This window comes from Fundulus heteroclitus, chromosome 1 (assembly GCF_011125445.2).
Source record: "Fundulus heteroclitus isolate FHET01 chromosome 1, MU-UCD_Fhet_4.1, whole genome shotgun sequence".
NCBI classification, from domain to species: domain Eukaryota; kingdom Metazoa; phylum Chordata; class Actinopteri; order Cyprinodontiformes; family Fundulidae; genus Fundulus; species Fundulus heteroclitus.
The window spans coordinates 40,796,195-40,823,861 of record NC_046361.1 but is presented as its reverse complement, the minus strand read 5'-3'; the positions used below and the strand labels follow the sequence as shown (position 1 = coordinate 40,823,861).

The 27,667-nt window shown below is 42.6% G+C and overlaps 1 protein-coding gene and 30 non-coding genes across 31 annotated transcripts in view; all 31 read left to right on the top strand.

Annotated features, from left to right (window-relative positions):
* Positions 1–24,890, top strand: part of LOC118557811 — a 69,037-nt gene extending 44,147 nt beyond the window's left edge. Inside the window, exons 6-7 of the mRNA XM_036128409.1 lie at positions 24,232–24,272; positions 24,416–24,890. Of these exons, the coding sequence (XP_035984302.1) occupies positions 24,232–24,272; positions 24,416–24,890 (516 nt within the window). The remainder of the gene's footprint in view (positions 1–24,231; positions 24,273–24,415) is intronic.
* On the top strand, positions 438–510 carry trnak-uuu. Its single transcript has one exon. It is a non-coding gene; the product is annotated as a tRNA-Lys (tRNA).
* On the top strand, positions 1,185–1,257 carry trnak-uuu. Its single transcript has one exon. It is a non-coding gene; the product is annotated as a tRNA-Lys (tRNA).
* trnak-uuu lies at positions 1,643–1,715 on the top strand. The gene has a single exon. It is a non-coding gene; the product is annotated as a tRNA-Lys (tRNA).
* trnak-uuu lies at positions 2,101–2,173 on the top strand. Its single transcript has one exon. It is a non-coding gene; the product is annotated as a tRNA-Lys (tRNA).
* Positions 2,848–2,920, top strand: trnak-uuu. Its single transcript has one exon. It is a non-coding gene; the product is annotated as a tRNA-Lys (tRNA).
* On the top strand, positions 3,595–3,667 carry trnak-uuu. Its single transcript has one exon. It is a non-coding gene; the product is annotated as a tRNA-Lys (tRNA).
* On the top strand, positions 4,053–4,125 carry trnak-uuu. The gene has a single exon. It is a non-coding gene; the product is annotated as a tRNA-Lys (tRNA).
* On the top strand, positions 4,511–4,583 carry trnak-uuu. Its single transcript has one exon. It is a non-coding gene; the product is annotated as a tRNA-Lys (tRNA).
* Positions 4,969–5,041, top strand: trnak-uuu. The gene has a single exon. It is a non-coding gene; the product is annotated as a tRNA-Lys (tRNA).
* On the top strand, positions 5,427–5,499 carry trnak-uuu. Its single transcript has one exon. It is a non-coding gene; the product is annotated as a tRNA-Lys (tRNA).
* Positions 6,343–6,415, top strand: trnak-uuu. Its single transcript has one exon. It is a non-coding gene; the product is annotated as a tRNA-Lys (tRNA).
* On the top strand, positions 6,801–6,873 carry trnak-uuu. Its single transcript has one exon. It is a non-coding gene; the product is annotated as a tRNA-Lys (tRNA).
* trnak-uuu lies at positions 7,260–7,332 on the top strand. The gene has a single exon. It is a non-coding gene; the product is annotated as a tRNA-Lys (tRNA).
* On the top strand, positions 7,717–7,789 carry trnak-uuu. Its single transcript has one exon. It is a non-coding gene; the product is annotated as a tRNA-Lys (tRNA).
* trnak-uuu lies at positions 8,176–8,248 on the top strand. The gene has a single exon. It is a non-coding gene; the product is annotated as a tRNA-Lys (tRNA).
* On the top strand, positions 8,928–9,000 carry trnak-uuu. Its single transcript has one exon. It is a non-coding gene; the product is annotated as a tRNA-Lys (tRNA).
* Positions 9,388–9,460, top strand: trnak-uuu. The gene has a single exon. It is a non-coding gene; the product is annotated as a tRNA-Lys (tRNA).
* trnak-uuu lies at positions 9,846–9,918 on the top strand. The gene has a single exon. It is a non-coding gene; the product is annotated as a tRNA-Lys (tRNA).
* trnak-uuu lies at positions 10,306–10,378 on the top strand. Its single transcript has one exon. It is a non-coding gene; the product is annotated as a tRNA-Lys (tRNA).
* trnak-uuu lies at positions 10,764–10,836 on the top strand. The gene has a single exon. It is a non-coding gene; the product is annotated as a tRNA-Lys (tRNA).
* Positions 11,222–11,294, top strand: trnak-uuu. Its single transcript has one exon. It is a non-coding gene; the product is annotated as a tRNA-Lys (tRNA).
* On the top strand, positions 11,680–11,752 carry trnak-uuu. Its single transcript has one exon. It is a non-coding gene; the product is annotated as a tRNA-Lys (tRNA).
* On the top strand, positions 12,596–12,668 carry trnak-uuu. The gene has a single exon. It is a non-coding gene; the product is annotated as a tRNA-Lys (tRNA).
* trnak-uuu lies at positions 14,259–14,331 on the top strand. Its single transcript has one exon. It is a non-coding gene; the product is annotated as a tRNA-Lys (tRNA).
* Positions 14,717–14,789, top strand: trnak-uuu. Its single transcript has one exon. It is a non-coding gene; the product is annotated as a tRNA-Lys (tRNA).
* trnak-uuu lies at positions 15,175–15,247 on the top strand. Its single transcript has one exon. It is a non-coding gene; the product is annotated as a tRNA-Lys (tRNA).
* On the top strand, positions 16,091–16,163 carry trnak-uuu. Its single transcript has one exon. It is a non-coding gene; the product is annotated as a tRNA-Lys (tRNA).
* Positions 24,891–26,058: 1,168 nt separating the features above from the next.
* trnak-uuu lies at positions 26,059–26,131 on the top strand. The gene has a single exon. It is a non-coding gene; the product is annotated as a tRNA-Lys (tRNA).
* An 843-nt stretch (positions 26,132–26,974) lies between these two features.
* Positions 26,975–27,047, top strand: trnak-uuu. Its single transcript has one exon. It is a non-coding gene; the product is annotated as a tRNA-Lys (tRNA).
* A 385-nt stretch (positions 27,048–27,432) lies between these two features.
* trnak-uuu lies at positions 27,433–27,505 on the top strand. Its single transcript has one exon. It is a non-coding gene; the product is annotated as a tRNA-Lys (tRNA).
* The last annotated feature ends 162 nt before the right edge of the window (positions 27,506–27,667 follow it).

Here is a 27,667-nt window from a genome sequence, read left to right as displayed (position 1 = left end):
CCTGTTAGGGTACCACCAGTTCGCACACACAAAATGTTCATCTAAGCTCTGGCACCCCCTATGGTTCATTGTCATAGTCAAGAATCCACATGTAAAGGGTTTACAAGCACTTGACAATGTAAGTATAGAGCTGTTGAACTTTACAGAAAGGCATATATTTGCTGTCTCAAGATCAATTCTTGAAAATGCTGCAACCTAAAGCATTCTGACTGAAATCGCTTTCAAAAACCCAGATCTTGTTCTACAACTCACCAAGTAGCCTGGTAGCTATTGTGTTTAAGAGAAAATCCCTGTTAGGGTACCACCAGTTCGCACACACTAAATGTTCATCTAAGCTCTGGCACCCCCTATGGTTCATTGTCATATCTTGTAGTTTCTTCAGATATAGTATTTCCCATTTCAGGGGGTTTCCAGCTGTTACAAGGACTCAAAGCAGAGCCTGGATAGCTCAGTCGGTAGAGCATCAGACTTTTAATCTGAGGGTCCAGGGTTCAAGTCCCTGTTCAGGCGTACATCTTGGATTTCATACTTATAGTCAAGAATCCACATGTAAAGGGTTTACAAGCACTTGACAATGTAAGTATAGAGCTGTTGAACTTTACAGAAAGGCATATATTTGCTGTCTCAAGATCAATTCTTGAAAATGCTGCAACCTAAAGCATTCTGACTGAAATCGCTTTCAAAAACCCAGATCTTGTTCTACAACTCACCAAGTAGCCTGGTAGCTCTTGTGTTTAAGAGAAAATCCCTGTTAGGGTACCACCAGTTCGCACACACAAAATGTTCATCTAAGCTCTGGCACCCCCTATGGTTCATTGTCATAGTCAAGAATCCACATGTAAAGGGTTTACAAGCACTTGATTATGTAAGTATAGAGCTGTTGACCTTTACAGAAATGCATACATTTGCTGTCTCAAAATCAATTCTTGAAAATGCTGCAACCTAAACCATTCTGACTGAAATTGCTTTCAAAAACCCAGATCTTGTTCTACAACTCACCAAGTAGCCTGGTAGCTATTGTGTTTAAGAGAAAATCCCTGTTAGGGTACCACCAGTTCGCACACACAAAATGTTCATCTAAGCTCTGGCACCCCCTATGGTTCATTGTCATATCTTGTAGTTTCTTCAGATATAGTATTTCCCATTTCAGGGGGTTTCCAGCTGTTACAAGGACTCAAAGCAGAGCCTGGATAGCTCAGTCGGTAGAGCATCAGACTTTTAATCTGAGGGTCCAGGGTTCAAGTCCCTGTTCAGGCGTACATCTTGGATTTCATACTTATAGTCAAGAATCCACATGTAAGGGGTTTACAAGCACTTGATTATGTAAGTATAGAGCTGTTGACCTTTACAGAAATGCATACATTTGCTGTCTCAAGATCAATTCTTGAAAATGCTGCAACCTAAACCATTCTGACTGAAATTGCTTTCAAAAACCCAGATCTTGTTCTACAACTCACCAAGTAGCCTGGTAGCTATTGTGTTTAAGAGAAAATCCCTGTTAGGGTACCACCAGTTCGCACACACAAAATGTTCATCTAAGCTCTGGCACCCCCTATGGTTCATTGTCATATCTTGTAGTTTCTTCAGATATAGTATTTCCCATTTCAGGGGGTTTCCAGCTGTTACAAGGACTCAAAGCAGAGCCTGGATAGCTCAGTCGGTAGAGCATCAGACTTTTAATCTGAGGGTCCAGGGTTCAAGTCCCTGTTCAGGCGTACATCTTGGATTTCATACTTATAGTCAAGAATCCACATGTAAGGGGTTTACAAGCAATTGACAATGTAAGTATAGAGCTGTTGAACTTTACAGAAAGGCATATATTTGCTGTCTCAAGATCAATTCTTGAAAATGCTGCAACCTAAACCATTCTGACTGAAATCGCTTTCAAAAACCCAGATCTTGTTCTACAACTCACCAAGTAGCCTGGTAGCTCTTGTGTTTAAGAGAAAATCCCTGTTAGGGTACCACCAGTTCGCACACACAAAATGTTCATCTAAGCTCTGGCACCCCCTATGGTTCATTGTCATATCTTGTAGTTTCTTCAGATATAGTATTTCCCATTTCAGGGGGTTTCCAGCTGTTACAAGGACTCAAAGCAGAGCCTGGATAGCTCAGTCGGTAGAGCATCAGACTTTTAATCTGAGGGTCCAGGGTTCAAGTCCCTGTTCAGGCGTACATCTTGGATTTCATACTTATAGTCAAGAATCCACATGTAAAGGGTTTACAAGCACTTGATTATGTAAGTATAGAGCTGTTGACCTTTACAGAAATGCATACATTTGCTGTCTCAAAATCAATTCTTGAAAATGCTGCAACTTAAAGCATTTTGACTGAAATTGCTTTCAAAAACCCAGATCTTGTTCTACAACTCACCAAGTAGCCTGGTAGCTCTTGTGTTTAAGAGAAAATCCCTGTTAGGGTACCACCAGTTCGCACACACAAAATGTTCATCTAAGCTCTGGCACCCCCTATGGTTCATTGTCATAGTCAAGAATCCACATGTAAAGGGTTTACAAGCACTTGACAATGTAAGTATAGAGCTGTTGAACTTTACAGAAAGGCATATATTTGCTGTCTCAAGATCAATTCTTGAAAATGCTGCAACCTAAAGCATTCTGACTGAAATCGCTTTCAAAAACCCAGATCTTGTTCTACAACTCACCAAGTAGCCTGGTAGCTATTGTGTTTAAGAGAAAATCCCTGTTAGGGTACCACCAGTTCGCACACACTAAATGTTCATCTAAGCTCTGGCACCCCCTATGGTTCATTGTCATATCTTGTAGTTTCTTCAGATATAGTATTTCCCATTTCAGGGGGTTTCCAGCTGTTACAAGGACTCAAAGCAGAGCCTGGATAGCTCAGTCGGTAGAGCATCAGACTTTTAATCTGAGGGTCCAGGGTTCAAGTCCCTGTTCAGGCGTACATCTTGGATTTCATACTTATAGTCAAGAATCCACATGTAAAGGGTTTACAAGCACTTGATTATGTAAGTATAGAGCTGTTGACCTTTACAGAAATGCATACATTTGCTGTCTCAAGATCAATTCTTGAAAATGCTGCAACCTAAACCATTCTGACTGAAATTGCTTTCAAAAACCCAGATCTTGTTCTACAACTCACCAAGTAGCCTGGTAGCTCTTGTGTTTAAGAGAAAATCCCTGTTAGGGTACCACCAGTTCGCACACACAAAATGTTCATCTAAGCTCTGGCACCCCCTATGGTTCATTGTCATAGTCAAGAATCCACATGTAAAGGGTTTACAAGCACTTGATTATGTAAGTATAGAGCTGTTGACCTTTACAGAAATGCATACATTTGCTGTCTCAAGATCAATTCTTGAAAATGCTGCAACCTAAACCATTCTGACTGAAATTACTTTCAAAAACCCAGATCTTGTTCTACAACTCACCAAGTAGCCTGGTAGCTATTGTGTTTAAGAGAAAATCCCTGTTAGGGTACCACCAGTTCGCACACACTAAATGTTCATCTAAGCTCTGGCACCCCCTATGGTTCATTGTCATATCTTGTAGTTTCTTCAGATATAGTATTTCCCATTTCAGGGGGTTTCCAGCTGTTACAAGGACTCAAAGCAGAGCCTGGATAGCTCAGTCGGTAGAGCATCAGACTTTTAATCTGAGGGTCCAGGGTTCAAGTCCCTGTTCAGGCGTACATCTTGGATTTCATACTTATAGTCAAGAATCCACATGTAAAGGGTTTACAAGCACTTGATTATGTAAGTATAGAGCTGTTGAACTTTACAGAAATGCATATATTTGCTGTCTCAAGATCAATTCTTGAAAATGCTGCAACCTAAACCATTCTGACTGAAATTACTTTCAAAAACCCAGATCTTGTTCTACAACTCACCAAGTAGCCTGGTAGCTATTGTGTTTAAGAGAAAATCCCTGTTAGGGTACCACCAGTACGCACACACTAAATGTTCATCTAAGCTCTGGCACCCCCTATGGTTCATTGTCATATCTTGTAGTTTCTTCAGATATAGTATTTCCCATTTCAGGGGGTTTCCAGCTGTTACAAGGACTCAAAGCAGAGCCTGGATAGCTCAGTCGGTAGAGCATCAGACTTTTAATCTGAGGGTCCAGGGTTCAAGTCCCTGTTCAGGCGTACATCTTGGATTTCATACTTATAGTCAAGAATCCACATGTAAAGGGTTTACAAGCACTTGATTATGTAAGTATAGAGCTGTTGACCTTTACAGAAATGCATACATTTGCTGTCTCAAAATCAATTCTTGAAAATGCTGCAACCTAAAGCATTCTGACTGAAATTGCTTTCAAAAACCCAGATCTTGTTCTACAACTCACCAAGTAGCCTGGTAGCTCTTGTGTTTAAGAGAAAATCCCTGTTAGGGTACCACCAGTTCGCACACACAAAATGTTCATCTAAGCTCTGGCACCCCCTATGGTTCATTGTCATATCTTGTAGTTTCTTCAGATATAGTATTTCCCATTTCAGGGGGTTTCCAGCTGTTACAAGGACTCAAAGCAGAGCCTGGATAGCTCAGTCGGTAGAGCATCAGACTTTTAATCTGAGGGTCCAGGGTTCAAGTCCCTGTTCAGGCGTACATCTTGGATTTCATACTTATAGTCAAGAATCCACATGTAAAGGGTTTACAAGCACTTGACTATGTAAGTATAGAGCTGTTGACCTTTACAGAAATGCATACATTTGCTGTCTCAAGATCAATTCTTGAAAATGCTGCAACCTAAACCATTCTGACTGAAATTACTTTCAAAAACCCAGATCTTGTTCTACAACTCACCAAGTAGCCTGGTAGCTCTTGTGTTTAAGAGAAAATCCCTGTTAGTGTACCACCAGTACGCACACACAAAATGTTCATCTAAGCTCTGGCACCCCCTATGGTTCATTGTCATATCTTGTAGTTTCTTCAGATATAGTATTTCCCATTTCAGGGGGTTTCCAGCTGTTACAAGGACTCAAAGCAGAGCCTGGATAGCTCAGTCGGTAGAGCATCAGACTTTTAATCTGAGGGTCCAGGGTTCAAGTCCCTGTTCAGGCGTACATCTTGGATTTCATACTTATAGTCAAGAATCCACATGTAAAGGGTTTACAAGCACTTGATTATGTAAGTATAGAGCTGTTGAACTTTACAGAAAGGCATATATTTGCTGTCTCAAGATCAATTCTTGAAAATGCTGCAACCTAAAGCATTCTGACTGAAATTCCTTTCAAAAACCCAGATCTTGTTCTACAACTCACCAAGTAGCCTGGTAGCTATTGTGTTTAAGAGAAAATCCCTGTTAGGGTACCACCAGTTCGCACACACAAAATGTTCATCTAAGCTCTGGCACCCCCTATGGTTCATTGTCATATCTTGTAGTTTCTTCAGATATAGTATTTCCCATTTCAGGGGGTTTCCAGCTGTTACAAGGACTCAAAGCAGAGCCTGGATAGCTCAGTCGGTAGAGCATCAGACTTTTAATCTGAGGGTCCAGGGTTCAAGTCCCTGTTCAGGCGTACATCTTGGATTTCATACTTATAGTCAAGAATCCACATGTAAGGGGTTTACAAGCATTTGACAATGTAAGTATAGAGCTGTTGAACTTTACAGAAAGGCATATATTTGCTGTCTCAAGATCAATTCTTGAAAATGCTGCAACCTAAACCATTCTGACTGAAATAGCTTTCAAAAACCCAGATCTTGTTCTACAACTCACCAAGTAGCCTGGTAGCTCTTGTGTTTAAGAGAAAATCCCTGTTAGGGTACCACCAGTTCGCACACACAAAATGTTCATCTAAGCTCTGGCACCCCCTATGGTTCATTGTCATATCTTGTAGTTTCTTCAGATATAGTATTTCCCATTTCAGGGGGTTTCCAGCTGTTACAAGGACTCAAAGCAGAGCCTGGATAGCTCAGTCGGTAGAGCATCAGACTTTTAATCTGAGGGTCCAGGTTTCAAGTCCCTGTTCAGGCATACATCTTGGATTTCATACTTATAGTCAAGAATCCACATGTAAAGGGTTTACAAGCAATTGACAATGTAAGTATAGAGCTGTTGAACTTTACAGAAAGGCATATATTTGCTGTCTCAAGATCAATTCTTGAAAATGCTGCAACCTAAACCATTCTGACTGAAATCGCTTTCAAAAACCCAGATCTTGTTCTACAACTCACCAAGTAGCCTGGTAGCTATTGTGTTTAAGAGAAGATCCCTGTTAGGGTACCACCAGTTCGCACACACAAAATGTTCATCTAAGCTCTGGCACCCCCTATGGTTCATTGTCATATCTTGTAGTTTCTTCAGATATAGTATTTCCCATTTCAGGGGGTTTCCAGCTGTTACAAGGACTCAAAGCAGAGCCTGGATAGCTCAGTCGGTAGAGCATCAGACTTTTAATCTGAGGGTCCAGGGTTCAAGTCCCTGTTCAGGCGTACATCTTGGATTTCATACTTATAGTCAAGAATCCACATGTAAGAGGTGTACAAGCAATTGACAATGTACGTATAGAGCTGTTGAACTTTACAGAAAGGCATATATTTGCTGTCTCAAGATCAATTCTTGAAAATGCTGCAACCTAAACCATTCTGACTGAAATCGCTTTCAAAAACCCAGATCTTGTTCTACAACTCACCAAGTAGCCTGGTAGCTATTGTGTTTAAGAGAAAATCCCTGTTAGGGTACCACCAGTTCGCACACACAAAATGTTCATCTAAGCTCTGGCACCCCCTATGGTTCATTGTCATATCTTGTAGTTTCTTCAGATATAGTATTTCCCATTTCAGGGGGTTTCCAGCTGTTACAAGGACTCAACGCAGAGCCTGGATAGCTCAGTCGGTAGAGCATCAGACTTTTAATCTGAGGGTCCAGGGTTCAAGTCCCTGTTCAGGCGTACATCTTGGATTTCATACTTATAGTCAAGAATCCACATGTAAGGGGTTTACAAGCAATTGACAATGTAAGTATAGAGCTGTTGAACTTTACAGAAAGGCATATATTTGCTGTCTCAAGATCAATTCTTGAAAATGCTGCAACCTAAACCATTCTGACTGAAATTCGCTTTCAAAAACCCAGATCTTGTTCTACAACTCACCAAGTAGCCTGGTAGCTATTGTGTTTAAGAGAAAATCCCTGTTAGGGTACCACCAGTTCGCACACACAAAATGTTCATCTAAGCTCTGGCACCCCCTATGGTTCATTGTCATATCTTGTAGTTTCTTCAGATATAGTATTTCCCATTTCAGGGGGTTTCCAGCTGTTACAAGGACTCAAAGCAGAGCCTGGATAGCTCAGTCGGTAGAGCATCAGACTTTTAATCTGAGGGTCCAGGGTTCAAGTCCCTGTTCAGGCGTACATCTTGGATTTCATACTTATAGTCAAGAATCCACATGTAAGGGTTTACAAGCACTTGACAATGTAAGTATAGAGCTGTTGAACTTTACAGAAAGGCATATATTTGCTGTCTCAAGATCAATTCTTGAAAATGCTGCAACCTAAACCATTCTGACTGAAATTACTTTCAAAAACCCAGATCTTGTTCTACAACTCACCAAGTAGCCTGGTAGCTATTGTGTTTAAGAGAAAATCCCTGTTAGTGTACCACCAGTACGCACACACAAAATGTTCATCTAAGCTCTGGCACCCCCTATGGTTCATTGTCATATCTTGTAGTTTCTTCAGATATAGTATTTCCCATTTCAGGGGGTTTCCAGCTGTTACAAGGACTCAAAGCAGAGCCTGGATAGCTCAGTCGGTAGAGCATCAGACTTTTAATCTGAGGGTCCAGGGTTCAAGTCCCTGTTCAGGCGTACATCTTGGATTTCATACTTATAGTCAAGAATCCACATGTAAGGGGTTTACAAGCAATTGACAATGTAAGTATAGAGCTGTTGAACTTTACAGAAAGGCATATATTTGCTGTCTCAAGATCAATTCTTGAAAATGCTGCAACCTAAACCATTCTGACTGAAATTCGCTTTCAAAAACCCAGATCTTGTTCTACAACTCACCAAGTAGCCTGGTAGCTATTGTGTTTAAGAGAAAATCCCTGTTAGGGTACCACCAGTTCGCACACACAAAATGTTCATCTAAGCTCTGGCACCCCCTATGGTTCATTGTCATATCTTGTAGTTTCTTCAGATATAGTATTTCCCATTTCAGGGGGTTTCCAGCTGTTACAAGGACTCAAAGCAGAGCCTGGATAGCTCAGTCGGTAGAGCATCAGACTTTTAATCTGAGGGTCCAGGGTTCAAGTCCCTGTTCAGGCAGTACATCTTGGATTTCATACTTATAGTCAAGAATCCACATGTAAGGGTTTACAAGCACTTGACAATGTAAGTATAGAGCTGTTGAACTTTACAGAAAGGCATATATTTGCTGTCTCAAGATCAATTCTTGAAAATGCTGCAACCTAAAGCATTCTGACTGAAATTGCTTTCAAAAACCCAGATCTTGTTCTACAACTCACCAAGTAGCCTGGTAGCTCTTGTGTTTAAGAGAAAATCCCTGTTAGGGTACCACCAGTTCGCACACACAAAATGTTCATCTAAGCTCTGGCACCCCCTATGGTTCATTGTCATAGTCAAGAATCCACATGTAAAGGGTTTACAAGCACTTGATTAATGTAAGTATAGAGCTGTTGACCTTTACAGAAATGCATACATTTGCTGTCTCAAAGATCAATTCTTGAAAATGCTGCAACCTAAAGCATTCTGACTGAAATTAGCTTTCAAAAACCCAGATCTTGTTCTACAACTCACCAAGTAGCCTGGTAGCTATTGTGTTTAAGAGAAAATCCCTGTTAGGGTACCACCAGTTCGCACACACTAAAATGTTCATCTAAGCTCTGGCACCCCCTATGGTTCATTGTCATATCTTGTAGTTTCTTCAGATATAGTATTTCCCATTTCAGGGGGTTTCCAGCTGTTACAAGGACTCAAAAGCAGAGCCTGGATAGCTCAGTCGGTAGAGCATCAGACTTTTAATCTGAGGGTCCAGGGTTCAAGTCCCTGTTCAGGCGTACATCTTGGATTTCATACTTATAGTCAAGAATCCACATGTAAGGGGTTTACAAGCACTTGACAATGTAAGTATAGAGCTGTTGAACCTTTACAGAAAGGCATATATTTGCTGTCTCAAGATCAATTCTTGAAAATGCTGCAACCTAAACCATTCTGACTGAAATCGCTTTCAAAAAACCCAGATCTTGTTCTACAACTCACCAAGTAGCCTGGTAGCTATTGTGTTTAAGAGAAAATCCCTGTTAGTGTACCACCAGTTCGCACACACAAAATGTTCATCTAAGCTCTGGCACCCCCTATGGTTCATTGTCATATCTTGTAGTTTCTTCAGATATAGTATTTCCCATTTCAGGGGGTTTCCAGCTGTTACAAGGACTCAAAGCAGAGCCTGGATAGCTCAGTCGGTAGAGCATCAGACTTTTAATCTGAGGGTCCAGGGTTCAAGTCCCTGTTCAGGCGTACATCTTGGATTTCATACTTATAGTCAAGAATCCACATGTAAGGGGTTTACAAGCAATTGACAATGTAAGTATAGAGCTGTTGACCTTTACAGAAATGCATACATTTGCTGTCTCAAGATCAATTCTTGAAAATGCTGCAACCTAAACCATTCTGACTGAAATTGCTTTCAAAAACCCAGATCTTGTTCTACAACTCACCAAGTAGCCTGGTAGCTCTTGTGTTTAAGAGAAAATCCCTGTTAGGGTACCACCAGTTCGCACACACAAAATGTTCATCTAAGCTCTGGCACCCCCTATGGTTCATTGTCATATCTTGTAGTTTCTTCAGATATAGTATTTCCCATTTCAGGGGGTTTCCAGCTGTTACAAGGACTCAAAGCAGAGCCTGGATAGCTCAGTCGGTAGAGCATCAGACTTTTAATCTGAGGGTCCAGGGTTCAAGTCCCTGTTCAGGCGTACAATCTTGGATTTCATACTTATAGTCAAGAATCCACATGTAAGGGGTTTACAAGCATTGACAATGTAAGTATAGAGCTGTTGAACTTTACAGAAAGGCATACATTTGCTGTCTCAAGATCAATTCTTGAAAATGCTGCAACCTAAACCATTCTGACTGAAATTCACTTTCAAAAAACCCAGATCTTGTTCTACAACTCACCAAGTAGCCTGGTAGCTATTGTGTTTAAAAGAAAATCCCTGTTAGTGTACCACCAGTTCGCACACACAAAATGTTCATCTAAGCTCTGGCACCCCCTATGGTTCATTGTCATATCTTGTAGTTTCTTCAGATATAGTATTTCCCATTTCAGGGGGTTTCCAGCTGTTACAAGGACTCAAAGCAGAGCCTGGATAGCTCAGTCGGTAGAGCATCAGACTTTTAATCTGAGGGTCCAGGGTTCAAGTCCCTGTTCAGGCGTACAACTTGGATTTCATACTTATAGTCAAGAATCCACATGTAAGGGGTTTACAAGCATTTGACAATGTAAGTATAGAGCTGTTGAACTTTACAGAAAGGCATATATTTGCTGTCTCAAGATCAATTCTTGAAAATGCTGCAACCTAAACCATTCTGACTGAAATTCCTTTCAAAAACCCACATCTTGTTCTACAACTCACCAAGTAGCCTGGTAGCTATTGTGTTTAAGAGAAAATCCCTGTTAGGGTACCACCAGTTACGCACACACAAATGTTCATCTAAGCTCTGGCACCCCCTATGGTTCATTGTCATATCTTGTAGTTTCTTCAGATATAGTATTTCCCATTTCAGGGGGTTTCCAGCTGTTACAAGGACTCAAAGCAGAGCCTGGATAGCTCAGTCGGTAGAGCATCAGACTTTTAATCTGAGGGTCCAGGGTTCAAGTCCCTGTTCAGGCGTACATCTTGGATTTCATACTTATAGTCAAGAATCCACATGTAAGGTGTTTACAAGCATTTGACAATGTAAGTATAGAGCTGTTGAACTTTACAGAAAGGCATATATTTGCTGTCTCAAGATCAATTCTTGAAAATGCTGCAACCTAAACCATTCTGACTGAAATTGCTTTCAAAAACCCAGATCTTGTTCTACAACTCACCAAGTAGCCTGGTAGCTATTGTGTTTAAGAGAAGATCCCTGTTAGGGTACCACCAGTTCGCACACACAAAATGTTCATCTAAGCTCTGGCACCCCCTATGGTTCATTGTCATATCTTGTAGTTTCTTCAGATATAGTATTTCCCATTTCAGGGGGTTTCCAGCTGTTACAAGAACTCAAAGCAGAGCCTGGATAGCTCAGTCGGTAGAGCATCAGACTTTTAATCTGAGGGTCCAGGGTTCAAGTCCCTGTTCAGGCGTACATCTTGGATTTCATACTTATAGTCAAGAATCCACATGTAAGGGGTTTACAAGCAATTGACAATGTAAGTATAGAGCTGTTGAACTTTACAGAAAGGCATATATTTGCTGTCTCAAGATCAATTCTTGAAAATGCTGCAACCTAAACCATTCTGACTGAAATTACTTTCAAAAACCCAGATCTTGTTCTACAACTCACCAAGTAGCCTGGTAGCTATTGTGTTTAAGAGAAAATCCCTGTTAGTGTACCACCAGTTCGCACACACAAAATGTTCATGTAAGCTCTGGCACCCCCTATGGTTCATTGTCATATCTTGTAGTTTCTTCAGATATAGTATTTCCCATTTCAGGGGGTTTCCAGCTGTTACAAGGACTCAAAGCAGAGCCTGGATAGCTCAGTCGGTAGAGCATCAGACTTTTAATCTGAGGGTCCAGGGTTCAAGTCCCTGTTCAGGCGTACAACTTGGATTTCATACTTATAGTCAAGAATCCACATGTAAGGGGTTTACAAGCATTTGACAATGTAAGTATAGAGCTGTTGAACTTTACAGAAAGGCATATATTTGCTGTCTCAAGATCAATTCTTGAAAATGCTGCAACCTAAACCATTCTGACTGAAATCACTTTCAAAAACCCACATCTTGTTCTACAACTCACCAAGTAGCCTGGTAGCTATTGTGTTTAAGAGAAAATCCCTGTTAGTGTACCACCAGTTCGCACACACAAAATGTTCATCTAAGCTCTGGCACCCCCTATGGTTCATTGTCATATCTTGTAGTTTCTTCAGATATAGTATTTCCCATTTCAGGGGGTTTCCAGCTGTTACAAGGACTCAAAGCAGAGCCTGGATAGCTCAGTCGGTAGAGCATCAGACTTTTAATCTGAGGGTCCATGGTTCAAGTCCCTGTTCAGGCGTACAACTTGGATTTCATACTTATAGTCAAGAATCCACATGTAAGGGGTTTACAAGCATTTGACAATGTAAGTATAGAGCTGTTAAACTTTACAGAAAGGCATATATTTGCTGTCTCAAGATCAATTCTTGAAAATGCTGCAACCTAAACCATTCTGACTGAAATTTCTTTCAAAAACCCACATCTTGTTCTACAACTCACCAAGTAGCCTGGTAGCTATTGTGTTTAAAAGAAAATCCCTGTTAGGGTACCACCAGTACGCACACACAAAATGTTCATCTAAGCTCTGGCACCCCCTATGGTTCATTGTCATATCTTGTAGTTTCTTCAGATATAGTATTTCCCATTTCAGGGGGTTTCCAGCTGTTACAAGGACTCAAAGCAGAGCCTGGATAGCTCAGTCGGTAGAGCATCAGACTTTTAATCTGAGGGTCCAGGGTTCAAGTCCCTGTTCAGGCGTACATCTTGGATTTCATACTTATAGTCAAGAATCCACATGTAAGGTGTTTACAAGCATTTGACAATGTAAGTATAGAGCTGTTGAACTTTACAGAAAGGCATATATTTGCTGTCTCAAGATCAATTCTTGAAAATGCTGCAACCTAAACCATTCTGACTGAAATCGCTTTCAAAAACTCACATCTTGTTCTACAACTCACCAAGTAGCCTGGTAGCTCTTGTGTTTAAGAGAAAATCCCTGTTAGTGTACCACCAGTACGCACACACAAAATGTTCATCTAAGCTCTGGCACCCCCTATGGTTCATTGTCATAGTCAAGAATCCACATGTAAAGGGTTTACAAGCACTTGATTATGTAAGTATAGAGCTGTTGACCTTTACAGAAATGCATACATTTGCTTTCTCAAAATCAATTCTTGAAAATGCTGCAACCTAAAGCATTCTGACTGAAATTGCTTTCAAAAACCCAGATCTTGTTCTACAACTCACCAAGTAGCCTGGTAGCTATTGTGTTTAAGAGAAAATCCCTGTTAGGGTACCACCAGTTCGCACACACTAAATGTTCATCTAAGCTCTGGCACCCCCTATGGTTCATTGTCATATCTTGTAGTTTCTTCAGATATAGTATTTCCCATTTCAGGGGGTTTCCAGCTGTTACAAGGACTCAAAGCAGAGCCTGGATAGCTCATTCGGTAGAGCATCAGACTTTTAATCTGAGGGTCCATGGTTCAAGTCCTTGTTCAGGCGTACAACTTGGATTTCATACTTATAGTCAAGAATCCACATGTAAGGGGTTTACAAGCATTTGACAATGTAAGTATAGAGCTGTTGAACTTTACAGAAAGGCATACATTTGCTGTCTCAAGATCAATTCTTGAAAATGCTGCAACCTAAACCATTCTGACTGAAATCACTTTCAAAAACCCACATCTTGTTCTACAACTCACCAAGTAGCCTGGTAGCTATTGTGTTTAAGAGAAAATCCCTGTTAGTGTACCACCAGTTCGCACACACAAAATGTTCATCTAAACTCTGGCACCCCCTATGGTTCATTGTCATATCTTGTAGTTTCTTCAGATATAGTATTTCCCATTTCAGGGGGTTTCCAGCTGTTACAAGGAATCAAAGAAGAGCCTGGATAGCTCAGTCGGTAGAGCATCAGACTTTTAATCTGAGGGTCCAGGGTTCAAGTCCCTTTTCAGGCGTACATCTTGGATTTCATACTTATAGTCAAGAATCCACATGTAAGAGGTGTACAAGCAATTGACAATGTACGTATAGAGCTGTTGAACTTTACAGAAAGGCATATATTTGCTGTCTCAAGATCAATTCTTGAAAATGCTGCAACCTAAACCATTCTGACTGAAATCGCTTTCAAAAACCCAGATCTTGTTCTACAACTCACCAAGTAGCCTGGTAGCTATTGTGTTTAAGAGAAAATCCCTGTTAGGGTACCACCAGTTCGCACACACTAAATGTTCATCTAAGCTCTGGCACCCCCTATGGTTCATTGTCATATCTTGTAGTTTCTTCAGATATAGTATTTCCCATTTCAGGGGGTTTCCAGCTGTTACAAGAACTCAAAGCAGAGCCTGGATAGCTCAGTCGGTAGAGCATCAGACTTTTAATCTGAGGGTCCAGGGTTCAAGTCCCTGTTCAGGCGTACATCTTGGATTTCATACTTATAGTCAAGAATCCACATGTAAGGGGTTTACAAGCAATTGACAATGTAAGTATAGAGCTGTTGAACTTTACAGAAAGGCATATATTTGCTGTCTCAAGATCAATTCTTGAAAATGCTGCAACCTAAACCATTCTGACTGAAATTACTTTCAAAAACCCAGATCTTGTTCTACAACTCACCAAGTAGCCTGGTAGCTATTGTGTTTAAGAGAAAATCCCTGTTAGTGTACCACCAGTTCGCACACACAAAATGTTCATCTAAGCTCTGGCACCCCCTATGGTTCATTGTCATATCTTGTAGTTTCTTCAGATATAGTATTTCCCATTTCAGGGGGTTTCCAGCTGTTACAAGGACTCAAAGCAGAGCCTGGATAGCTCAGTCGGTAGAGCATCAGACTTTTAATCTGAGGGTCCAGGGTTCAAGTCCCTGTTCAGGCGTACAACTTGGATTTCATACTTATAGTCAAGAATCCACATGTAAGGGGTTTACAAGCATTTGACAATGTAAGTATAGAGCTGTTGAACTTTACAGAAAGGCATACATTTGCTGTCTCAAGATCAATTCTTGAAAATGCTGCAACCTAAACCATTCTGACTGAAATCACTTTCAAAAACCCACATCTTGTTCTACAACTCACCAAGTAGCCTGGTAGCTATTGTGTTTAAGAGAAAATCCCTGTTAGTGTACCACCAGTTCGCACACACAAAATGTTCATCTAAGCTCTGGCACCCCCTATGGTTCATTGTCATATCTTGTAGTTTCTTCAGATATAGTATTTCCCATTTCAGGGGGTTTCCAGCTGTTACAAGGACTCAAAGCAGAGCCTGGATAGCTCAGTCGGTAGAGCATCAGACTTTTAATCTGAGGGTCCAGGGTTCAAGTCCCTGTTCAGGCGTACATCTTGGATTTCATACTTATAGTCAAGAATCCACATGTAAGGTGTTTACAAGCATTTGACAATGTAAGTATAGAGCTGTTGAACTTTACAGAAAGGCATATATTTGCTGTCTCAAGATCAATTCTTGAAAATGCTGCAACCTAAACCATTCTGACTGAAATTACTTTCAAAAACCCATATCTTGTTCTACAACTCACCAAGTAGCCTGGTAGCTATTGTGTTTAAGAGAAAATCCCTGTTAGTGTACCACCAGTTCGCACACACCAAATGTTCATCTAAGCTCTGGCACCCCCTATGGTTCATTGTCATATCTTGTAGTTTCTTCAGATATAGTATTTCCCATTTCAGGGGGTTTCCAGCTGTTACAAGAACTCAAAGCAGAGCCTGGATAGCTCAGTCGGTAGAGCATCAGACTTTTAATCTGAGGGTCCATGGTTCAAGTCCCTGTTCAGGCGTACAACTTGGATTTCATACTTATAGTCAAGAATCCACATGTAAGGGGTTTACAAGCATTTGACAATGTAAGTATAGAGCTGTTAAACTTTACAGAAAGGCATATATTTGCTGTCTCAAGATCAATTCTTGAAAATGCTGCAACCTAAACCATTCTGACTGAAATTTCTTTCAAAAACCCACATCTTGTTCTACAACTCACCAAGTAGCCTGGTAGCTATTGTGTTTAAAAGAAAATCCCTGTTAGGGTACCACCAGTACGCACACACAAAATGTTCATCTAAGCTCTGGCACCCCCTATGGTTCATTGTCATATCTTGTAGTTTCTTCAGATATAGTATTTCCCATTTCAGGGGGTTTCCAGCTGTTACAAGGACTCAAAGCAGAGCCTGGATAGCTCAGTCGGTAGAGCATCAGACTTTTAATCTGAGGGTCCAGGGTTCAAGTCCCTGTTCAGGCGTACAACTTGGATTTCATACTTATAGTCAAGAATCCACATGTAAGGGGTTTACAAGCATTTGACAATGTAAGTATAGAGCTGTTGAACTTTACAGAAAGGCATATATTTGCTGTCTCAAGATCAATTCTTGAAAATGCTGCAACCTAAACCATTCTGACTGAAATCGCTTTCAAAAACTCACATCTTGTTCTACAACTCACCAAGTAGCCTGGTAGCTCTTGTGTTTAAGAGAAAATCCCTGTTAGTGTACCACCAGTACGCACACACAAAATGTTCATCTAAGCTCTGGCACCCCCTATGGTTCATTGTCATAGTCAAGAATCCACATGTAAAGGGTTTACAAGCACTTGATTATGTAAGTATAGAGCTGTTGACCTTTACAGAAATGCATACATTTGCTTTCTCAAAATCAATTCTTGAAAATGCTGCAACCTAAAGCATTCTGACTGAAATTGCTTTCAAAAACCCAGATCTTGTTCTACAACTCACCAAGTAGCCTGGTAGCTATTGTGTTTAAGAGAAAATCCCTGTTAGGGTACCACCAGTTCGCACACACTAAATGTTCATCTAAGCTCTGGCACCCCCTATGGTTCATTGTCATATCTTGTGGTTTCTTCAGATATAGTATTTCCCATTTCAGGGGGTTTCACGCTGTTACAAGGACTCAAAGGAGACCCTGGATAGCTCAGTCGGTAGAGCATCAGACTTTTAATCTGAGGGTCAAGGGAAAATCGTACGAAACGACGCCTTCGGCCGTACAGCCGCAATGATTTTGAATACCGTACGTACGGATTTACACATACAATCTGTATGTATGTGTTCGTTACGAGGTAGTGTACGTACGCGCGCAATAAAAGCTCCAGCATTTCGCCCGCTTGGTCCAAGTCGGCGTTTCGTACGGGCGTGCCGCCTTCCGTGCACCATGTGATGGCGCTCTCTTCTAGATTTAGCGTATCGGGGGGTGTCGGAGGGGGGGGCGCGTACGAAAGGAAGGATAGCCGTACGTTACAACGGATTAGACCGCCCAGGATAGCGCCACCAACGTGTCGGAAAGTGCACTGCACGAACACAACTACGGAGGGGTGGGGAAGCTTCTGCTATTGGCCGAGACCGTGGCTTATTTAATTAGGGGCGTTTTTTAGGGGCCAAGGCGTACATAAGGAGGGAGGCTGTACAGAACTATTTCCATTGCTTTACAATGGAAGGTGTACAGAAGGAGGGAGGCTGTCCGGAACTCGTTCCATTGCTTTACAATGGCTTATTGGCCCACCCAGCATAGCGCCACCAACGTGTCGGAAAGAGCACTGCACGGACCAACTACGGGCGGGAAGGGAAAAGTGGGGAAGCTTCTGCTATTGGCCGAGACCGTGGCTTAATTAATTATGCGTGTTTTTTAGGGGCCAAGGCGTACATAAGGAGGGAGGGTGTACAGAACTGGTTCCATTGCTTTACAATGGAAGGTGTACAGAAGGAGGGAGGCTGTCCGGAACTGGTCCCATTGCTTTACAATGGCTTATTAGCCCACCCAGCATAGCGCCACCAACGTGTCGGAAAGAGCACTGCACGAACCAACTACGGGCGGGAAGGGAAAAGTGGGGAAGCTTCTGCTATTGGCCGAGACCGTGGCTTAATTAATTATGCGTGTTTTTTAGGGGCCAAGGCGTACATAAGGAGGGAGGCTGTACAGAACTGGTTCCATTGCTTTACAATGGAAGGTGTACAGAAGGAGGGAGGCTGTCCGGAACTGGTCCCATTGCTTTACAATGGCTTATTAGCCCACCCAGCATAGCGCCACCAACGTGTCGGAAAGAGCACTGCACGAACCAACTACGGGCGGGAAGGGAAAAGTGGGGAAGCTTCTGCTATTGGCCGAGACCGTGGCTTAATTAATTATGCGTGTTTTTTAGGGGCCAAGGCGTACATAAGGAGGGAGGCTGTACAGAACTGGTTCCATTGCTTTACAATGGAAGGTGTACAGAAGGAGGGATGGTGTACAGGCCTGTCCAAATATCAATAGCACCAATGGTGGTGGGGAATGGTACTGCAGCATATGGCCAAGAGTGGAAATCTGGGCCCGTTTTGTTTCTGGAGCTATGCCACCAGCCAAGCAATATTTGATTTTTGATAATTGAGGCCTTTGCAGCTCATGGATTTGGACCAAACTTATAAATGCTCATTTCCTGGAAGTGCTCTACAACATGCCACTAACCACATCTTCTTATCTCATTGCTAAAAGGAAGTAGCTATAGGAAGGGGATACAGGTATGAGCTCTTACCCGTTGGTAGATGCCTCAAAGGGGCTCCTGTATGCCGAGTTTGAGCTGGAACAGACAAACCGTGTGTGAGCTGTGTGCCATCAAAGGTTGCAAATTTTCACCTTTTGACCCCCACTGTGTCCACGTGGAACCACCCAGGGAGTTCAAAATCACAGGTTCTGCTCCTCATAAGGTCACCTACAAAATATGTTAAAATCAGCCTCCTGTGAAAAAAAACAACAAAAGCTGTTTGCCCCAAAAAATTCAGCCAACTTCCTAAGGGTTCAAGACAGTATTTGAGTCTCAAAAGCTGAGGAAGAAAGGTTTATTTATGCGCAGTGATACCAAACTTTAGATATGAGTTCTAGCTCACCCCTCAACCGCCGTCTGTGATTTTTGTGCCTCTGGGTGCTTGCGTCTAAGAATGGCAACCGTTTGAAGTATGAAAAAGAGATGCACAAAACACAGAGAAGCAGTGTGTTTTGTGCCACTGTTCAGCATAGGAGCATCGTAGCCTCACAAACTTGGTACCAAACGAAAGAGTAAATAAAGACGATCGAAACAAGCCCACTTGAGCCCATGTAGCTTTTTCCTTTGTCTCCCAGCAGCTGGGTTTTTCACCTTGCTTAGGAGGCCTCAATGGGGCCTCCTATAAACCAGTGTTATGTGCCACTGTTTAGCAAAGGAGCATCGTAGCCTCACAAACTTGGTACCAAACGAAACAGTAAATAGAGACGATCGAAACAAGCCCACTTGAGGCCATGTAGCTTTTTCCTTTGTCTCCCAGCAGCTGGGTTTTTCACCTTGCTTAGGAGGCTCAATAGGGCCTCCTAGAAACCAGTGTTCTGTGCCACTGTTTAGCAAAGCAGCATCGTAGCCTCACAAACTTGGTACCAAACGAAAGAGTACATAGAGACGATCGAAACAAGCCCACTTGAGCCCATGTAGCTTTTTCCTTTGTCTCCCAGCAGCTGGGTTTTTCACCTTAGTTAGGAGGCCTCAATAGGCCTCCTAGAAACCAGTGTTCTGGGCCACTGTTTAGCAAAGCAGCATCGTAGCCTCACAAACTTGGTACCAAACGAAAGAGTAAATAAAGACGATCGAAACAAGCCCACTTGAGCCCATGTAGCTTTTTCCTTTGTCTCCCAGCAGCTGGGTTTTTCACCTTAGTTAGGAGGCCTCAATAGGCCTCCTAGAAACCAGTGTTCTGGGCCACTGTTTAGCAAAGCAGCATCGTAGCCTCACAAACTTGGTACCAAACGAAAGAGTACATAGAGACGATCGAAACAAGCCCACTTGAGCCCATGTAGCTTTTTCCTTTGTCTCCCAGCAGCTGGGTTTTTCACCTTAGTTAGGAGGCCTCAATAGGCCTCCTAGAAACCAGTGTTCTGGGCCACTGTTTAGCAAAGCAGCATCGTAGCCTCACAAACTTGGTACCAAATGAAAGAGTAAATAGAGACGATCGAAACAAGCCCACTTGAGTCCATGTAGCTTTTTCCTTTGTCTCCCACCAGCTTGTTTTTTCACCTTGCTTAGGAGGCCTCAATGGGGCCTCCTAGAAAGCAGTGTTATGTGCCACTGTTTAGCAGAGGAGCATCGTAGCCTCACAAACTTGGTACCAAACGAAACAGTAAATGGAGACGATCGAAACAAGCCCATTGGAGCCCATCTAGCTCTATATTTTGTCTTCCAGCAGCTGGGTTTTTGACCTTAATGAGGCCTTAATCAGGGCCTCCTAAAAAGAAGTGTACCAAACTTGGTACTGTCATGGTTTTCAGATGACGAGCCCACATGCAGATATGATCGGGAAGCAAAGCACAGTTTTAAAATGTTTATTTAGGAAACAGGCAGCTATAACGGACGGGACTATGGACAACTCGGCAGGGTCAGAACGTCACGGCTGGAGAGACTGCAAAGAGAAGAAGAGTAAGTGACTCTGAAAGGTGAACCAGGAGAACTACTAGAAGCTGCACTGCTTACCATAAAGCTGGGCAGAAGTGGGTGACAGATGGATTGACCAGAATGAGGGAAGAACCAGCAGGATCCAGAAGCACCAAAAACTGTGACAAAAACAGGGAGATCCAAAATTAGTTCAAAGTTCAAAGATGAAAAAACTCACCAGCAGGTTTTCAGGAGTTGGGTCAGAGGCCACGTCGTACCACCACTGCTTAAGGCTCTGGCGTCTTCCATCTGTCAGCGCTCTGCTTAAGAAGCCAGAGGAAGCCGCCTGCAACGAGCTGCAGGTGTGGGCCACACCCCCTCAGCCAACTAGGCACACCTGAGGAGTAGAGTTAGAGCAGGACAACACAGAGGGCCAAGGTGTACAGAAGGAGGGAGGCTGTACAGGCAACATGGAAGTACAAAACGGTTCTCTGCCCCCTATATATAGGGGCTAAGGGGTGTAGCAGAGTGGATAACAACACTGCCTGCCACCCAGAGGAGCAGGGTTCGAATCTCACCTCGGCCATCATATTTTCATTTACAAAATTAAAGCAAATAAACATCTTGTACTTTGAAATATTTTTCTAATTTCTTAATAGGACTCTGGAAGGGATATTTGGAAACAGATTTAATAATAATTTGAACATTATCTTTTAAAAAGTGGCGTTTTTTTTTTCGGTTCTAGATGTACATAATGCAGTAGCTGACGTACATCTAAAGTGTACATAACGGCGTAGCTGCCGTACATATAAAGTGTACATATCGCAGTAGGTTATTTTTAATAAATATAAACTGTAACCTGCTCTACCAAACATTTAGAGATGTTGCCTGATGTATGTCAGAGCTCCAGCAGGGGGGGTCATCGTTCCAGCACTCTAGCCCAGCGAGAGGCACTCTTCCTAGGGAGAGGTCTCTGACAGAGACCCCCCCAGCCTGGAGGTGGAATTTTTAAATGTGTCAAAATGTCTGTGAGTAGTGGTAAGAGCTTAACTTAGCTTATCACTCATTTATTTCCTACAGTTTTCTTAAAACAGCGCAGGTTTTGTGGATGAGATGCTGCCAAAACCTGTCCCCGGGGGAACGATCGGTCAGCATCTCACTGGAATGAGCTCCAGCAGGGGGGGTCATCGTTCCAGCACTCTAGCCCAGCGAGAGGCACTCTTCCTGGGAAGAGGTGTGTGACAGAGACCCCCCCAGCCTGGAAGTGGGAGATTAATTTTTTTTTTTTTAAATTTCACATTAAGGGTCTGGAAGCTATATTTGCAAACGGGTTAAATAATAATTTTAACATTATATTAAAATAAGTGGCGTATTTTTTTTGAGTTCTGTCTCCAGCATGGCGTGGATACGAATTTAACAGGAGTAGCTCAAATTATGCCTATGGTAAGGCAGACTTCCAGAAGGGGGGTCCAGTCAAGCACTCTAGCCCAGCGAGAGGCACTTTTCCTGGGGAGAGGTCTCTGACTGAGACCCCCCCAGCCTGGAAGTGGGAGATTAAATTTTTTTTTTTTAAATTTCACATTAGGGGTCTGGAAGCTATATTTGCAAACGGGTTAAATAATAATTTTAACATTATATTAAAATAAGTGGCGTATTTTTTTTGAGTTCTGTCTCCAGCATGGCGTGGATACGAATTTAACAGGAGTAGCTCAAATTATGCCTATGGTAAGGCAGACTTCCAGAAGGGGGGTCCAGTCAAGCACTCTAGCCCAGCGAGAGGCACTTTTCCTGGGGAGAGGTCTCTGACTGAGACCCCCCCAGCCTGGAAGTGGGAGATTAAATTTTTTTTTTTTAAATTTCACATTAGGGGTCTGGAAGCTATATTTGCAAACGGGTTAAATAATAATTTTAACATTATATTAAAATAAGTGGCGTATTTTTTTTGAGTTCTGTCTCCAGCATGGCGTGGATACGAATTTAACAGGAGTAGCTCAAATTATGCCTATGGTAAGGCAGACTTCCAGAAGGGGGGTCCAGTCAAGCACTCTAGACCAGCGAGAGGCACTTTTCCTGGGGAGAGGTCTCTGACTGAGACCCCCCCCCAGCCTGGAAGTGGGAGATTAAATTTTTTTTTTTAAAATTTCACATTAGGGGTCTGGAAGCTATATTTGCAAACAGATTTAATAATAATTTGAACATTATCTTTTAAAAAGTGGTGTTTTTTTTAGGTCCTAAATGTACATAACGCGGTAGCGTACGTACATATAAAGTGTACATAACGCGGTAGCTGGCGTAAATCTGAAGCGTACATAACGCGGTAGCGTACGTACATCTAAATTGTACATAACGCGGTAGCGTACGTACATATAAAGTGTACATAACGCGGTAGCGTACGTACATATAAAGTGTACATAACGCGGTAGCTGCCCTACATCTAAAATGTACATAACGCGGTAGCGTACGTACATATAAAATGTACATAACGCGGTAACGTACGTACATATAAAGTGTACATAACGCGGTAGCGTACGTACATATAAAGTGTACATAACGCGGTAGCGTACGTACATCTAAATTGTACATAACGCGGTAGCGTACGTACATATAAAGTGTACATAACGCGGTAGCGTACGTACATCTAAATTGTACATAACGCGGTAGCGTACGTACATATAAAGTGTACATAACGCGGTAGCGTACGTACATATAAAGTGTACATAACGCGGTAGCGTACGTACATATAAAGTGTACATAACGCGGTAGCTGCCCTACATCTAAAATGTACATAACGCGGTAGCGTACGTACATATAAAATGTACATAACGCGGTAACGTACGTACATATAAAGTGTACATAACGCGGTAGCGTACGTACATATAAAGTGTACATAACGCGGTAGCGTACTTACATATAAATTGTACATAACGCGGTAGCGTACGTACATATAAAGTGTACATAACGCGGTAGCTGCCCTACATCTAAAATGTACATAACGCGGTAGCGTACGTACGTATAAAATGTACATAACGCGGTAACGTACGTACATATAAAGTGTACATAACGCGGTAGCTGCCCTACATCTAAAATGTACATAACGCGGTAGCGTACATACATATAAATTGTACATAATGCGGTAGCGTACGTACATATAAAGTGTACATAACGCGGTAGCGTACGTACATATAAAGTGTACATAACGCGGTAGCGTACGTACATATAAATTGTACATAACGCGGTAGCGTACGTACATATAAAGTGTACATAACGCGGTAGCGTACGTACATATAAAGTGTACATAACGCGGTAGCGTACGTACATATAAAGTGTACATAACGCATTAGCGTACGTACATATAAAGTGTACATAACGCAGTAGCGTACGTACATATAAAGTGTACATAACGCGGTAGCGTACGTACATATAAAGTGTACATAACGCATTAGCGTACGTACATATAAAGTGTACATAACGCAGTAGCGTACGTACATATAAAGTGTACATAACGCGGTAGCGTACGTACATATAAAGTGTACAAAACGCATTAGCGTACGTACATATAAAGTGTACATAACACGGTAGCGTACGTACATCTAAAGTGTACATATCGCGGTAGGTTATTTTTAATAAATATAACATTGTCTTATGAAGTTCAGCATGTGGCTACCACTGTTACAAACTGTAACCTGTCCTACCAAACATTTAGAGATGTTGCCTTATGCATGTCAGAGCTCCAGCAGGGGGGTCATCGTTCCAGCACTCTTACCCAGCAAGAGGCCCTCTTCCTGGGGAGAGGTCTGTGACCAAGACCCCCCCAGCCTGGAAGTGGGAGATTAATTTTTTATTTCACATTAGGGGTCTGGAATCTATATTTGCAAACGGGTTAAATAATAATTTTAACATTATATTAAAATAAGTGGCGTATTTTTTTTTAGTTCTGGCCCGACGGCAGCGGCAAAGGGAGTCTATGGGTCCTGTACGGCCGGTCCACGTTTCGGACGCTTGGCCCTCCCAAAAATGCGCCACTTTGACGGACGTGCGGGCTCGGCCAATGCGTGAACCTTTCCCGTTTTTCCCTTCCCGCCCCCTGCCACGCTGGCGCCATCCCCGCTCCGACAGGTTGGTGGCGCCGAAGGCCCGACGCCAGCAGCAAAGGGAATCTGTGGGTCCTGTACGGCCGGTCCACGTTTCGGCCGCCTGGCCCCTCCCAAAATCGCGCCACTTCGACGGACGCGCGGGCTCGGCCAATGCGGGGCTGTACGGCCCCCCCCCTCCGCCTGCGTACGGTTCTCGACCCTACCCCCGGGCGCCACACTGTGGATGGAGCCCGCGCTGCGAGCGGAGAACGGCCTTCTTTGGGGGGCCGCCGCACGGCCGCCGTGCGCGGCGGCGGGACGGCGGCGGCGGCGTGGCGGGCGGGGATCCGCTCTGCACCTGCCCGGCCCGCCCGCCGATTTTTAAGGGGGCCGGCCCGGCCGCGGCGAGCTTCGGAACGCCGCCGCGCATACCTGGGCATTGGGGCTGTACGGGGCTGTACGGAAATGGAGGGTCTCGTTTCGCCCGCCCGCCCTGGAAATTTTGGTTTTGGCCCTAGGGGGGTCCAGGGTTCAAGTCCCTTTTCAGGTGTACATCTTGGATTTCATACTTATAGTCAAGAATCCACATGTAAAGGGTTTACAAGCACTTGATTATGTAAGTATAGAGCTGTTGAACTTTACAGAAAGGCATATATTTGCTGTCTCAAGATCAATTCTTGAAAATGCTGCAACTTAAAGCATTTTGACTGAAATTGCTTTCAAAAACCCACATCTTGTTCTACAACTCACCAAGTAGCCTGGTAGCTATTGTGTTTAAGAGAAAATCCCTGTTAGGGTACCACCAGTTCGCACACACAAAATGTTCATCTAAGCTCTGGCACCCCCTATGGTTCATTGTCATATCTTGTAGTTTCTTCAGATATAGTATTTCCCATTTCAGGGGGTTTCCAGCTGTTACAAGGACTCCAAGCAGAGCCTGGATAGCTCAGTCGGTAGGTAGAGCATCAGACTTTTAATCTGAGGGTCCAGGGTTCAAGTCCCTGTTCAGGCGTACATCTTGGATTTCATACTTATAGCCAAGAATCCACATGTAAGGGGTTTACAAGCATTTGACAATGTAAGTATAGAGTTGTTGACCTTTACAGAAATGCATACATTTGCTGTCTCAAGATCAATTCTTGAAAATACTGCAACCTAAACCATTCTGACTGAAATTACTTTCAAAAACCCAGATCTTGTTCTACAACTCACCAAGTAGCCTGGTAGCTCTTGTGTTTAAGAGAAAATCCCTGTTAGTATACCACCAGTACGCACACACAAAATGTTCATCTAAGCTCTGGCACCCCCTATGGTTCATTGTCATAGTCAAGAATCCACATGTAAAGGGTTTACAAGCACTTGACAATGTAAGTATAGAGCTGTTGAACTTTACAGAAAGGCATATATTTGCTGTCTCAAGATCAATTCTTGAAAATGCTGCAACCTAAAGCATTCTGACTGAAATCGCTTTCAAAAACCCAGATCTTGTTCTACAACTCACCAAGTAGCCTGGTAGCTATTGTGTTTAAGAGAAAATCCCTGTTAGGGTACCACCAGTTCGCACACACTAAATGTTCATCTAAGCTCTGGCAACCCCTATGGTTCATTGTCATATCTTGTAGTTTCTTCAGATATAGTATTTCCCATTTCAGGGGGTTTCCAGCTGTTACAAGGACTCAAAGCAGAGCCTGGATAGCTCAGTCGGTAGAGCATCAGACTTTTAATCTGAGGGTCCAGGGTTCAAGTCCCTGTTCAGGCGTACATCTTGGATTTCATACTTATAGTCAAGAATCCACATGTAAGAGGTGTACAAGCAATTGACAATGTACGTATAGAGCTGTTGAACTTTACAGAAAGGCATATATTTGCTGTCTCAAGATCAATTCTTGAAAATGCTGCAACCTAAACCATTCTGACTGAAATCGCTTTCAAAAACCCAGATCTTGTTCTACAACTCACCAAGTAGCCTGGTAGCTATTGTGTTTAAGAGAAGATCCCTGTTAGTGTACCACCAGTTCGCACACACAAAATGTTCATCTAAACTCTGGCACCCCCTATGGTTCATTGTCATATCTTGTAGTTTCTTCAGATATAGTATTTCCCATTTCAGGGGGTTTCCAGCTGTTACAAGGAATCAAAGAAGAGCCTGGATAGCTCAGTCGGTAGAGCATCAGACTTTTAATCTGAGGGTCCAGGGTTCAAGTCCCTTTTCAGGCGTACATCTTGGATTTCATACTTATAGTCAAGAATCCACATGTAAGAGGTGTACAAGCAATTGACAATGTACGTATAGAGCTGTTGAACTTTACAGAAAGGCATATATTTGCTGTCTCAAGATCAATTCTTGAAAATGCTGCAACCTAAACCATTCTGACTGAAATCGCTTTCAAAAACCCAGATCTTGTTCTACAACTCACCAAGTAGCCTGGTAGCTATTGTGTTTAAGAGAAGATCCCTGTTAGGGTACCACCAGTTCGCACACACAAAATGTTCATCTAAGCTCTGGCACCCCCTATGGTTCATTGTCATATCTTGTAGTTTCTTCAGATATAGTATTTCCCATTTCAGGGGGTTTCCAGCTGTTACAAGAACTCAAAGCAGAGCCTGGATAGCTCAGTCGGTAGAGCATCAGACTTTTAATCTGAGGGTCCAGGGTTCAAGTCCCTGTTCAGGCGTACATCTTGGATTTCATACTTATAGTCAAGAATCCACATGTAAGGGGTTTACAAGCAATTGACAATGTAAGTATAGAGCTGTTGAACTTTACAGAAAGGCATATATTTGCTGTCTCAAGATCAATTCTTGAAAATGCTGCAACCTAAACCATTCTGACTGAAATTACTTTCAAAAACCCAGATCTTGTTCTACAACTCACCAAGTAGCCTGGTAGCTATTGTGTTTAAGAGAAAATCCCTGTTAGTGTACCACCAGTTCGCACACACAAAATGTTCATCTAAGCTCTGGCACCCCCTATGGTTCATTGTCATATCTTGTAGTTTCTTCAGATATAGTATTTCCCATTTCAGGGGGTTTCCAGCTGTTACAAGGACTCAAAGCAGAGCCTGGATAGCTCAGTCGGTAGAGCATCAGACTTTTAATCTGAGGGTCCAGGGTTCAAGTCCCTGTTCAGGCGTACATCTTGGATTTCATACTTATAGTCAAGAATCCACATGTAAGGGGTTTACAAGCAATTGACAATGTAAGTATAGAGCTGTTGAACTTTACAGAAAGGCATATATTTGCTGTCTCAAGATCAATTCTTGAAAATGCTGCAACCTAAACCATTCTGACTGAA